Here is a 12,963-nt window from a genome sequence, read left to right as displayed (position 1 = left end):
TTTCCTCGTGTCCATGTCCATGCAACATAGCTTTTATGTTTTGTTTTGTGTTGTGCACAAAGATTTTGCCCGACCGTTTCAAAAACGGTTAAACCGGAATGGTTTTTGGTTTTACCAATCAAACCGGCGGTTTCCAGTTAAAGCCGGTTTTTCTTTTATTTTTGGTTATTAATAACAACTGGACCGGATTAGTGTCCGGTTCCCAATTAAACCGGTTGAACTGGCCGGTCCGGTCCATTTTTTAAAACTATGCTTATAATTTCAACAAGCATGTCAACGTCGTGGTCTGTTGTGAGGGGTTCTGGATATATAACATTGGATTCCCGTTTTAGACGTGGGATCTCGTCCATTTTCTATTCAGTGGACAGTCAGTTTTATTTATTCTGTGCTTTTATTCATTGTCTCTCTGTGCACCACTGGCTCTTACTGCGAATGGGGATTAATCGAGTTGCACGTAAACTAGCCGTGACACCCAGTGGGAAACCAAAACAAAAAAAAATTTTACTTATGAAACCGTCATATATATGCACTTGGATATTCTTCAGAAGTTAACCCATGGCAAAAAAATCCGTGTTTCTAAACAATGCTAGGATCACCAAATTTAGTATAATGCTAAGATCTGTATGAAACCGTCAAAAAAAAAAAAAAAAAATTGCCAGGATCACCAAATTTAGTATAATTTTGTGATACAACTTGCCAATGAAACCGTCGGTCACCAATCAGAAGTTAACCCATGGCCGTGTTGTCAACTTGGATAAGACGTCTACAGTCTTTTCAAAACAAAATCCGTGTTTCCAAATACAGTAACTTCTACGTCTTCGTCTTCTACGGAAATTGCCTTTTTTTTTTTTTTTTTTTTTTTTTTTTCATTTTGTCGTACCGCTATTCACTGACGTTTTCGTCAACAGTGTATTATTTTATTCGGTTCAAACTTTGATTTGGTCATAAAGTTATAGAAGTTTCGAAGAAAGTAGATACATGCATGAGATTATAGAGCAAGAATGATATATTATTGCTGGCTAAAATGCTTCCAACCTTCAACTGCAAAGGAACAATGAAAATCGGCTGTTCAAAACTAGTGTTATTCTTCTGTTTTGCTCTCATTCATCTTCTTATTCCCACAGCTTCCCAGAGACCCCTAATCAGGTGTTATAACACTGGTAACTACACTAGTAACAGTACCTACAGAGAAAACCTCGATAGCCTCCTGACCACCATGTTTAACAACTCCAAAATCGATTATGGGTTTTACAATTTATCTGCTGGTGAATCTCCTGACAAAGTATACTTGATTGCACTTTGTAGAGGAGACAATTCACCCAGCGAATGCCGAAGTTGTATCAATGGGTCAAGATATGAACTATTAAAGGCTTGTCCATACCAGAAGGAGGCTATCATTTGGGGTGAAACATGTTCACTTCGATACTCATACAGATCCATATTTAATATTATGGAAGCTAGCACTGTAACATACCGTATCAACGGAGCAAACTTCTCAGACGTAGAAGCTTTCAATAGCGTGCTAAGACCCTTGTTAGATAGCCTAAGAAACCGTGCTACATCAGGGAATTCTACTCACAAGTTTGCTCTGCAGAGTGCGCCTGCCCCAAATTTCAAAACCATATATTCACTTGCGGAGTGCACCCCTGATTTGAGCGAGCTGGATTGCAACAGTTGCCTGCAGCGGGTGCAGAGTATTATACCACAATGTTGTGATGGAAGGCAAGGAGCGAAATTTGTAACACCCAGCTGCGATTTAAGGTATGAGCTATACCCATTTTATGATTCTTCAGCTGAGCCACCACCATTATCGCCTCCACCACCGCCACTAGTCCCATCAGAATCCCCACCACCAGATTTGCCTATAACTACACCAGGTATGGCACTGACGTGTCTTAGAACTTAGAATGTGACTTATCTTCTTTGTTTAATTATTTATTGATACGTGGGTTTTATGTTGAACTGTTATTTTAGAACTAATTTTACTCTGCTCTATTCCTTTTAATCTAAACAAATCATTAATTTAATAATTTTTATTTGTAGAAACAAACAATAGTGCAAAATTGTATTAATGAATTTTTCATTTTTCGGGTATAGTTAACCGGTGAATTTAAGACATTTGTAAATTGAATATTTTAGAAAAAAATTTATTCCACTTTTATTAAAAATATAAAAAGCTAAAAATAAGTTTTTTTTTATTAATATTTTCCCATAAAATATTTCTAAAATTATTTACTAAACCAATGCTCATACAGTATTTGTTAACTTTTACCTTTTCTAATTACTGTTGAAAACAAATTATTTTCATAGCACATTAAAATAATATATTTCTCCTATAGTAAATTTAGTTTAAAGTGAGAAAAATTCCTGTGAAACGGAATCTCAAATCTACACCAAGAATTATTAATGTGTCGTGGTTGATCAGAGGTTAGGCTAAACGCCATATTAGTAAGTAAATAAAATATTATATTCTGATCACAGTTTTTGAACTAGTACTTATAGACCACACATGCGAAAGAAAAACAAGCCCTTGATCCTTGATTGTAATGGCCTAATAGGAGGGTAAAAACAAAATAGAGAGAGGTGTATTAGTTTAGTATACAAGAAAGAAAAGTTTAATACAATCGATTAGTTAAGTAGACCTTAAAATGGCAACTGCAGCCATTAGATGCTCTTGTTTTGTCGATGTGGTACAACAAAGACTTCCCCACATATATTTTTTTGGTTGCTTTCGGCAAGTATACCAAAAATGTTCGTAATTAATTTTGTACAAATTTTAGGTCCACAATGAACTGACCCTGACGAGGTAGCCTCTTTGAAATTCTTTGACGGATCACTAATTTGAATAGAAGATTGAGAAAACAATAGTCAAATGCTTATAAAGTTAATGAAAAATCTTCAAAATCAATTAATTTAGCCAATCATATTCCTACGGCACTACCTTAATATAATTCCACTTGCTTATATTTATAATAAAAATATAAAAGAAAAGCAAAAAAAACAAAAGAATATTCATTAAAAATTTATCAACTTGCCCGTCTTATTAAAACATTTAATGAAATTTGGCAATATTCGAATACCATGGGCGTTCACCGGATAACCATCTTGCAAGTTGTACCACGTGCTGCTAGAGGTTCATACAGTCAAATCAATCCCATCCTTGACATGACGGTACCGAACCTAGCATTCTATATTAAATCTTCCCATTATTGCAAAAATACAGAGTGACAATAATAATGAGCACTTCAAGATTATCACTTTTCTTCTTCTATGCTATTCTCATCATCCTTGTTAATCCCACCATTAATGCGCAGAGAGATCCCTACGTGCTTCATGAGTGTTCAACTACTGGTAACGTTACTAGTAACAGTACCTTTAGAGCAAACCTTAATACCCTCATCTCCACTCTTTCTTCCAACACCCAAATCGATTATGGGTTCTACAATTTCACTGAAGGAGAGGGCACCAACAAAGTTTACGCCACTGGGCTTTGTAGACCTGATCTTTCACTAACTGATTGCCGTAGTTGCGTCAACATGTCAGCTCACGAGCTCTTACAGTTGTGTCCAACACAGAAAGAGGGTGTCATGTGGTACATGAATTGTACAGCTCGATACTCAAACAACTCGATATTTGGTGTTATGGAAACTAAACATACTCGAGCTCTTATAGGTGCTAATGTCTCGAACTTGACCGAGTTCAACGCGGTGTTAGAACCATTATTTTATGACCTGAGAGTTAGAGCTTCACCTGGAGGTATTTTCGGCAGGGTTGCAGTTGGAACTGCGTACTATAAGAGTGAAAACTATATGATCTATGGGCTTATGCAGTGTAGTCCTGATTTGTCAGAAATGGATTGTAGTAATTGCTTAGATTTTGCTCAAAACTATATTCAAGTTTGCTGTAGTGGATACAGAGGACTCAGAATTCTTGCACCAAGCTGTAACTTAAGAATAGAGACCGACCAATTCTATGACAGCACTCTTGTTCAATCTCCACCGTCAGCATCTCCTCCTTCTCCTCCGCCTTCAAAAGGTACGTTTCCCAAAAGGACATCTTCTGAATTGTTCTTCTATATAAGTATAATATCTAGGACCACATACTTTAAAAAAAAAAAATTTATTAGAAGTGTGTGAAACGTTAATTATGTAAACATTTATTTCTTAAATTAAAAAAAAAAAAAGTATCTATATGTTAAATGACTTAAAAAATATATCAGAATTGTATAGTTGTGTGTTTTTATTTTTTATTTTTATTTTTTTTTCACTTATGCAATTTTGTTTCACTAAATAAACACTTAATTCATGGAATAAGCTAATCCAATATTATTTGTAATAATTGGTACTCGATAAATTTGCTCATTAAAAGTGTTATTTGTTCATCTTTTGTGCCACCTCTCATTTTGTACTATTGATTTTAAATTAAATTTTATAGATGTTACAGTTGAAGATAATTTAAACAATATAGATAAGAGAAACTCTTAGAAAGTTTCCCTAAAAAAAAATACTTATAGATTAAGTAGCTAGAATTTAAAAAAAAAAAAAAAATGCTTTTGTTTATTAGTGGGGAGATAAGAAAAATCCTGTATTTTTTTACTCATAAAAAGTGGGGTATATATAATTTTGTATGTTCAAGTAATTTAATCAAAGTTTGAAAGTTGTTCTGCCTGCACGGAAACACATGCTTTAGTTTATAGCAAAGGAAATTAGCTACTATACAAGCGTCAGTGTAAATTTATTAGAATATAGGACCACTTGCATGGACAAGTACAGGGAGTGTGAGAACGATAGATTGTAATTTATCATATAACTACAGTTTTTGATTCATGATTTTCTCCACTTTAGGCTCCGTTTGATTGCGGTGAAAATAAAGAAGATAAAAATTTTGGGTGGAAAAGTTGGTGAAAAAGTAATGCTTTCCATTATTTGATGAATGAAGAAAAATACTCAAAACAAAAGGGAAATTGATTGAGCCAAAGTGTTTTTCACTAGCGCCCACGAAATTGGGGGAGAAAATTTGACTAAAATTGAATAGTTAAGCCAAAATGACTTGATAGTCCTTTTACATAACCTTTTTATTTTTATTTTTTTAGTCCTATTCCAATCTTCTTCTTTATCTATTGTATAATTTAATTTTTTATTGCTCTCATTTTCTTCTCCACCAAACAAGGCAAATTTATATTTATTTTTCACCATCTGACTTTTTTTAATCTCCCAACCAGACATTCAATAGCACAAATCATAAGTGAGTTGTGAAATTAGAAATATGATTAGTTGTGTCTCTAAAATTATTTTATTTATCCTCTTACTTTTTTATCCTCACAATATTTTTCATCTCCCACTTTCTCAAACGCCAAAGGAAGCCTTTAAGCTTTTTGCTATCTACGAGCTTGTGTTTGCTTTTGAGTTTAATAGCCACCAAAGTATAATTAATGGCGTTAATTTCTACGGTAGCTTAAGCATTTTTCGTTGTGAATACATGCTTCTGCTTATGGGTTCTATGGGTTGCCAATTTTTAACCAGTTCGTTATCTCAAACTGAGATTCATAATCATTATTCTGGACTGAAATTTCAAACCAAATATATATATATATATATATCAAAAATAACGACAGATCACTGGTGTGACTATATGTCTATAAGTAGTATAAATTTGGTGGATAGGTTTTGTTTATGAGTCTCTTACACTGCAGTGTATAAAAATCTTGTGGTTAATTGTGATAGGACTGCTTGTTCATATGCAGCCAAAATGATCAACTTCCATGACCAGAAGAATAGTATAATAAAAAAATAAAAAGCCCACCCCACTTGTCTTAGTGGGTTGTTATGTGGGGAATGATGATGAGTTGTGCAGCATGGCAACTTGTCCAAGTGGGATATCTTTCTTTCCACACCTCGCAATATTTATTATATTTCTAGGTCACCAATGTTTCTCATATTTTTAATTAAGTATATACTTTATTTCACACTTAAACTAATTGGTGTCTAATAACTTAAGTGTCAGTAATAGATCATGTGAAAGTAATATTGTTCGAGCTACAAGACCTTTAACTGTGTTTCATCATAAGTTGATAACTCAACATGGTGTTAAAATTAATGTTATTGATTGTTGATTTCTAATTAATTATTCATGCTTTCAACTTTTGTTTTCAATTTTTAACTTCTTTTTCCCGCTAATAATGTTAATTTCAAATTCAAGTTTGGAATGTTTTATTGAGTACAGATATCTGAATTTTACAGGAAAGGGGAGTAACTCATCTAAAACTATCATCACCATAGCTGTGGTGATCATTCTCGTTGTAATAATCACCTGCATCTGCATCTGCATCTCTTTAAGGGTGAGGAAGCAAAGAAAGAAAGCTAAAAGTAAGTTGAAAATTGGTTTGTTGTTCCTATTTTTAAATATATAATTTCTTTAACATATAAGAATAAATTTAGACAATAAGTGTGTGTTTTTATATATGCATATATGATGCTTTATTTATAGGCAATACTAGTGACAATTGACTTTCAGGACATAAATTTTTCCTATAAATTTTAGGTAAAACGGAACATGAAGAAATGTGGGGTATTTTTCAACGAGTTCTAGTTCAGGTTATTGGATCACCAGATAATAATAACATTCAAACTAACATTCAATATCAATTCTGATTGCTATCTATATCTCCTCCTATTTTGTAGCTTGATGATCGTGATTTAGAGATAGGCTTGATCTTCGTATCCTGAGGTGATTTAATAATACAGATGACACCTTTTGCTTTTGTGAGAGAGATAAAATATGAGGTGGTGTGTTCATGATACATGTGTGGCTTATTATAATAGAAAAACAAATAGGGGTACCTACAAAACAGAATTAAGCTACCATCGTTTTAAGATTAAATCAAATTTTCTAGAAAGATAAGCTATTGAAAGAGCTAGTGTTCCTCTGGAAAACATAATCTGTGCATTAGTAGTTCTCCACGATTACTTCACTAATNTTTGTCGATGTGGTACAACAAAGACTTCCCCACATATATTTTTTTGGTTGCTTTCGGCAAGTATACCAAAAATGTTCGTAATTAATTTTGTACAAATTTTAGGTCCACAATGAACTGACCCTGACGAGGTAGCCTCTTTGAAATTCTTTGACGGATCACTAATTTGAATAGAAGATTGAGAAAACAATAGTCAAATGCTTATAAAGTTAATGAAAAATCTTCAAAATCAATTAATTTAGCCAATCATATTCCTACGGCACTACCTTAATATAATTCCACTTGCTTATATTTATAATAAAAATATAAAAGAAAAGCAAAAAAAACAAAAGAATATTCATTAAAAATTTATCAACTTGCCCGTCTTATTAAAACATTTAATGAAATTTGGCAATATTCGAATACCATGGGCGTTCACCGGATAACCATCTTGCAAGTTGTACCACGTGCTGCTAGAGGTTCATACAGTCAAATCAATCCCATCCTTGACATGACGGTACCGAACCTAGCATTCTATATTAAATCTTCCCATTATTGCAAAAATACAGAGTGACAATAATAATGAGCACTTCAAGATTATCACTTTTCTTCTTCTATGCTATTACCTTAGATTGGGCTCTACTTGTACAGTGATATTGACAAAATAAAAGAAGTTATATGCTGAATTTTTGTGTGTGGCATTTAAATCATTTTGCAGGCATGGACAAATTGGAGGAATATGACAGCTTCAAACATTATAGACCCCACATTAGGGGTTGGTTCAACAACTGAAATAATCCGGTGCATTCACATTGGATTATTATGTGTTCAAGAAAATGCTGCTGATAGACTAACCATGGCTTCAGTCGTTCTAATGCTTAATAGCAACTCTATCACGTTATCAGTACCTTCACGACCTGCATTTTTTATACACAGCAACGTTGAACCAGACTCGCAGTCAGATCAATCTATTCCGCTAGCCTCAACAAATGATGCTTCAATTAGTGCATTACATCCTCGCTAAGGTTTGATCGAAGTAAGTAGAGTTCTTTATATCAGTTTTGAGAAAAGATTATTTATTGAAGTAACCACGTTGAATAATTTTGAGGCCTATACTACCAGCCTTTGTTTTGGTGGTCTGAGCTGCTACTACGTGATGTTATGCAGCAACACATTATGGCGAGTATATTCAGTTGTGTTCAAGATTTACATACTCCAAATATTCTAAGAGTAATATATACTACATGCACGAATTATTTTATAATATTTTTACAAAATGTTGATGTAGCCAATTTCTTATTAGTTTTCATTTATGCCTATCTTTAATATTACTTTTTCATTTACTAATAATCACTCATCACATCAATAGTTTGTAAAATTTTTTGTAAAATACTTTGTATCTCTAGCATTATTCATATTCTAAAAACAATAATAATTGTACACTAGTACGAAGTAGCAAATTAACTCAATCATTTAAGATTAAAAAAGTAAAGAATTTTTTGCTAGTGAACTTGGAAATCTATCAAGTGCGCACTCTTCAAATGCTGCAACTAATTTGAAAATTCACACACAATAAGTTCTGCCTAATTCGTTTATTTTATTAAATTATGGTCAAATTCTTCAATTCTTTGTCATAAATTTTAAAAGATGCAAAAAATTATAGTGTTGATACGCTTTTATAGAACCACGTTAGTGTACCAATTAGTTAATTTTAGTCAATTTGGTCTATTTCCATCTAAATCAGTCTATTCGGTTTGATTTGGTCCATTTCATTTTGTTGGGTCCATTCAGTCCACGTTGGTTCATTTGTGAATGTTCAAAATGTGTGCAAAACACCCTTGAACGTTTAGACCCAAAATTACAAAATATCAATTCAAGCTTATTATTAAACAATTAATGTGCGAAATCATGAACATAAGCCAAACACAGAATTGATAAACAATCTAAACCAATTATAATCACATCCACAACAGAAAATAAATGGCAAAGATAAAGGAAGAGAGATGCAAGCACAAGGACAGCACTCGATGTGTTATCGAAGACGAAACCGAAACTCTCGGCGTAAAACCTCTCCGCCGCCCTCCAAGCGGTCAATAATCCACTAGAAAATGTAGTTGGGATACATGAACAGCAATAGACCCTCCAAGCTTAATCTACCCAGATACCTAAGTCCTCCAAGCTTCTTGCTCCAACGTGGTTGTGCCGAACCTTTTTCTTTTCTAACTTACCGGATTCCGCTATAACCCATAGCATCAACTAATAACCATTGGTTCCTTCCAAACTGCTTCCCTTAGTACCAAATGAATATTCTCATAGACGTGGGTGTGATGAGAAAATAATTTGATCAAGAACCTCTCAAGGATGTATCAATGAAGAGGAAGAGAGTAGAAGAATTTGTAGAGTCTCTTAGTAAAGATTGGGGATGAAGCAATCTTATTTTACTCTAGAGTTTCTCTCACAAAATTCTCCCTGGAAGCTCTCTACATTTCGTGGGTATAAATGTCTATATATAGTGGTGTGTGTTTGGAATACGAAGAGTTAGTTTCTCCCAAACATGGCTGGTTGGTGGCTTGGCCTCATGACTGGTCCAAGTCGTGAGTTCAAGTCACGAGATAACGGCTTGGCCAACTTGGGACTTTTGTCCTATAGTACGACAGCTGGAGTGACCCTTCACCTCCCCGTATGCTTCTCACGTGCACAGCAGTTGGCGGCTTGCAAGCCGTGAGTCAGTCGCGAGTCCTAGCCGCGAGTCCCTGCTTCTTAGCACAAAGTTGAGCAATTTTTCACACTCTCTTCACACACTACCCTTACATGAATCCCACCTAAATATAGGGTTACTATGTGTTAAATTACAAGCAAATTGTCACGGAATAAAGCCAACAAGATAGTTGATAAATTTTAACCTTACAATCTCCCATTTTGGCTATTCCGTGACAAAACCCTAAAACAAAATCTAGACTTAACGCATGAGTTAGGAACAGTTGAAAAACTCACTCACACCTAACTCTAGAATCTGTGAAACTTTTGAACCATAAGAACAAGAACTCTTGAAACACAACAACACAATAAGTTTATTGTATGTAGAAAACTTGTAATGCATATGGAGCAAGCACAATGCGATCAAGCACAATGGAATAAAGCAATAAACCATGACAAGACCAAAACAAGCAATCACTATAGACAAGTGATCACAATGCTCATTCACACTTGGAATGAACATCCGGACATTCAAATTGACAAACACAAGGCAAATCACTTGAATGGCCAACACTTAACCAATGTACAGTACAAGAAGTATATGCATCTAGGAAAAATCCTACAAGGGTACAAGAGTGACAGTACTTAAAAGAAAATGCATAACATTTAGTTATAAGTACTGATTTAGCAAAGCACACAGGCTGCATAAAGCAAGGTACAAACCATAAAGCCTACAAAGTGCATAAAAACAAACCCTGACAGCTTACAAAAGAAATATGGTTACAAAGCATAAACAGAAACCTTAAAAACTTACAAAGGTATCAAGTACAAACTATAAAGTACTTCCCTTATCATATTAGTCTCCCTATTATGAATCATGAGAGTTGTGATGAACTTGGAACATATATACTTGTAACCTGAGATACTTGCATAAAACATATTAGACCCTCTAGGTAAAACAAGTAATAAACAAACAAGTATAATGTAACAAGTAAAATTGTGATCAAGAACATGATGTGAAACATGTGAGCAACTTGATCAAACACCAAACATCTAGACAGTTTTCTTATTAACACAATGTCTTCTTCCCCTTGGTATATGCATCTCCCCTATGGAATATATCTCCATTTACAAGTGTGCACAAGAAATAGAATTTCTCCCCCTAAGAATGTGTACAAGGGTCATATAGAAATGACAAAAACTCTCCGATATACTCTCTAGAGTATACTCTCCCCCTTTTTGTCAGGAATAGACAAAAGGTCAAGGAAAAACGAGGACAAGAGATGAAATAATGAACAATGATAATGATGCATGAGGGGTGTGAGATGAATGAGAAAATGAAACTCAATCTTAAGACATGACATGCTACGATGAAGAAATAATGTATGAACCAATGCATGACAGGGGTAGCAGGGTGTGTGCAAGAGGTGGCTATGTGCAATGCATAACCAATACATGAAAAATGCACATGTGGGGCAAGGTGTGATAAAGACACAACTAATGAACCAAACATGTTTCTAATGAGGAAACATAAGAAAATCCAAAGTTTGATACTCATCGAAGTCCAAACAAGTGAGAAAATGCTTAAGAGGCATTTTATCAAACACCTAGCATGCACACTATGAACAACAATGCACGAACATTATGAAATCCACCCTTAATACATGATCTTTTTGCCATAATTGGAAAACATCCAAAGAAAATCAACAAAAATAACCAAACCCATACAAAAATTTAACAAAAAAATAAGTTTTCTCAATCCCTATAATGAAAATCCCAACCAAGAATACAAAACTCACCAAAACATAATCTAAGGATCCAAAACAATAGAAAGAGTTTAAAATTACCTTAGAGGTGTTAATGGAATGAAAAACCATTCAAATTGATTGAGTTTTGATATAAAAATATTGAAAGAGGGGTTTAAGAGAGGATGTGAGAGGTTTAAAAAAAGTTTCCCACAAAAAAAAAAAACTCTTTAAAAAGCTAATTCTGGGCATTTGGCGACTAGGCAAGTTGCGAATGAGTCGCCAGTGAGCCGCGAAACCATTCTGCATGAACTTGCGACTGGGCTCGCGACTGAGCAAGTTGCTAAAATGAGTCGCCAAAACTTACAGCTTTGTTTGGTTGGTTACAAGTTGCCAAAACGAGTGGCCAAAAATTCTGACATTTGTTTTTCAACCCAGAACATGTTTGAACACTGAAAAACAATGTAAGCACAAAGCATGAACACAAAGAGTGATAAAAATCACTTCCAAAAACATATAAAATGATCAAAAAAATTTTTGGATTGATCCATATAAAGATGAGTACACACACATTGCATTTAAACAAGTATAATTGAACAAATGAATAATACATTCATTGAACATTAGGCATGTGTGTTATGTGTGTGTATCAAGTGTGGAATAGTCTTTAGTCTAGAATGAAGTTTCAATAATCAATTCTATCAAGTCATAAACAACTAGTGCTTAAACAAATGGTTTATCTTAATTATAGAAATGAACATATATGACCTCCCACAAGACAATGATTACATATCTTTGAAGCTTTTCATTTGGCTTTTTTACAATTCATAACATTTGATCATTTTGAATCAATACATCTCATTTTGAGATCGATGCCTGAAATTTTTGATATTTCAATTTGAAGAACAAGCCTTTAACTTTTGGGCATCATACATTTTCATAAAAGTCACTTTCCCTTTTTCTTAGTCAAATACTAGTATGTGCGACAGGATTTTGTAGCTTAATATCTCTTTTCATTTGGAAATTTATATTTGGTGAACTCTTTAAGCAAAAACAACAAAATAAAGAGTGAGAAGATATATAGACACAAGTCTATGCATGTTTCAAAACCAACAAGACTATTGACTAATTATTTATGACAAGTTTGAAAATCAATTTACAACAATCACACAAAGATATCAAGATTTTTTCCACAAAGATATAAGTGCATACAGAACAAGCTAAGCTCATAAATGCATAAAGCCATTTGTACGAAGGTACAAGGCAAAACTCACATGTGATATGTGCTCAAATACATATGATCAAACTTTTTAAATTTTTCACTTTTTATGTGATTTTAGATTTTTTACTCACAGAAAACTAAAACATAAAAGTAAGATTAAAACAAAAGCAATGCATACAAATAAATGCACAAATGCACAAATGCATGAAGATATGAAACATCTAATGCATGAAGAGTCCTACAAAGATCGAAAGAATTAGATCAATGACCAAAAGAGCAAAATCTCAACCATAGGAACTCTTCCTTATCCAAATGGAACGATTGTTTGGAATGAGTGTCTCAAGAGA

General features: G+C 33.8%; 2 protein-coding genes across 2 annotated transcripts; both read left to right on the top strand.

Annotated features, from left to right (window-relative positions):
- Nucleotides 1-270: 270 nt before the first annotated feature.
- LOC111986752 (antimicrobial ginkbilobin-2-like protein) lies at nt 271-1,906 on the top strand. The gene is made up of 2 exons (XM_065762122.1): nt 271-367; nt 1,125-1,906. The coding sequence occupies exons 1-2, from the start codon at nt 271-273 to the stop codon at nt 1,904-1,906; spliced, it is 879 nt and encodes a 292-aa protein (XP_065618194.1).
- Nucleotides 1,907-3,111: 1,205 nt separating this feature from the next.
- LOC111986751 (cysteine-rich receptor-like protein kinase 29) lies at nt 3,112-6,972 on the top strand. The gene is made up of 2 exons (XM_065762131.1): nt 3,112-4,035; nt 6,240-6,972. Exons 1-2 carry the CDS (start codon nt 3,237-3,239, stop codon nt 6,407-6,409), a joined length of 969 nt encoding a protein of 322 aa, XP_065618203.1. The 5' UTR covers nt 3,112-3,236; the 3' UTR covers nt 6,410-6,972.
- Nucleotides 6,973-12,963: the final 5,991 nt, after the last annotated feature.

This window comes from Quercus suber, unplaced genomic scaffold, assembly GCF_002906115.3.
Source record: "Quercus suber isolate HL8 unplaced genomic scaffold, Cork oak 2.0 scaffold_443, whole genome shotgun sequence".
In the NCBI taxonomy this organism is placed as follows: domain Eukaryota; kingdom Viridiplantae; phylum Streptophyta; class Magnoliopsida; order Fagales; family Fagaceae; genus Quercus; species Quercus suber.
Note: the sequence above shows the minus strand (reverse complement) of the source record. Positions and strands in the feature narration are given on the sequence as shown.

Excerpts from the sequence above, each read along its gene's own strand:
- LOC111986752 (XM_065762122.1), top strand. The coding sequence starts at position 271 with ATGTCAACGTCGTGGTCTGTTGTGAGGGGTTCTGGATATATAACATTG. Across the intron at positions 368-1,124 it reads CATTTTCTATTCAGTGGACA|CTTCCCAGAGACCCCTAATC; the intron begins GTCAGTTTTATT and ends TTATTCCCACAG.
- LOC111986751 (XM_065762131.1), top strand. The coding sequence starts at position 3,237 with ATGAGCACTTCAAGATTATCACTTTTCTTCTTCTATGCTATTCTCATC. Across the intron at positions 4,036-6,239 it reads TTCTCCTCCGCCTTCAAAAG|GAAAGGGGAGTAACTCATCT; the intron begins GTACGTTTCCCA and ends TGAATTTTACAG.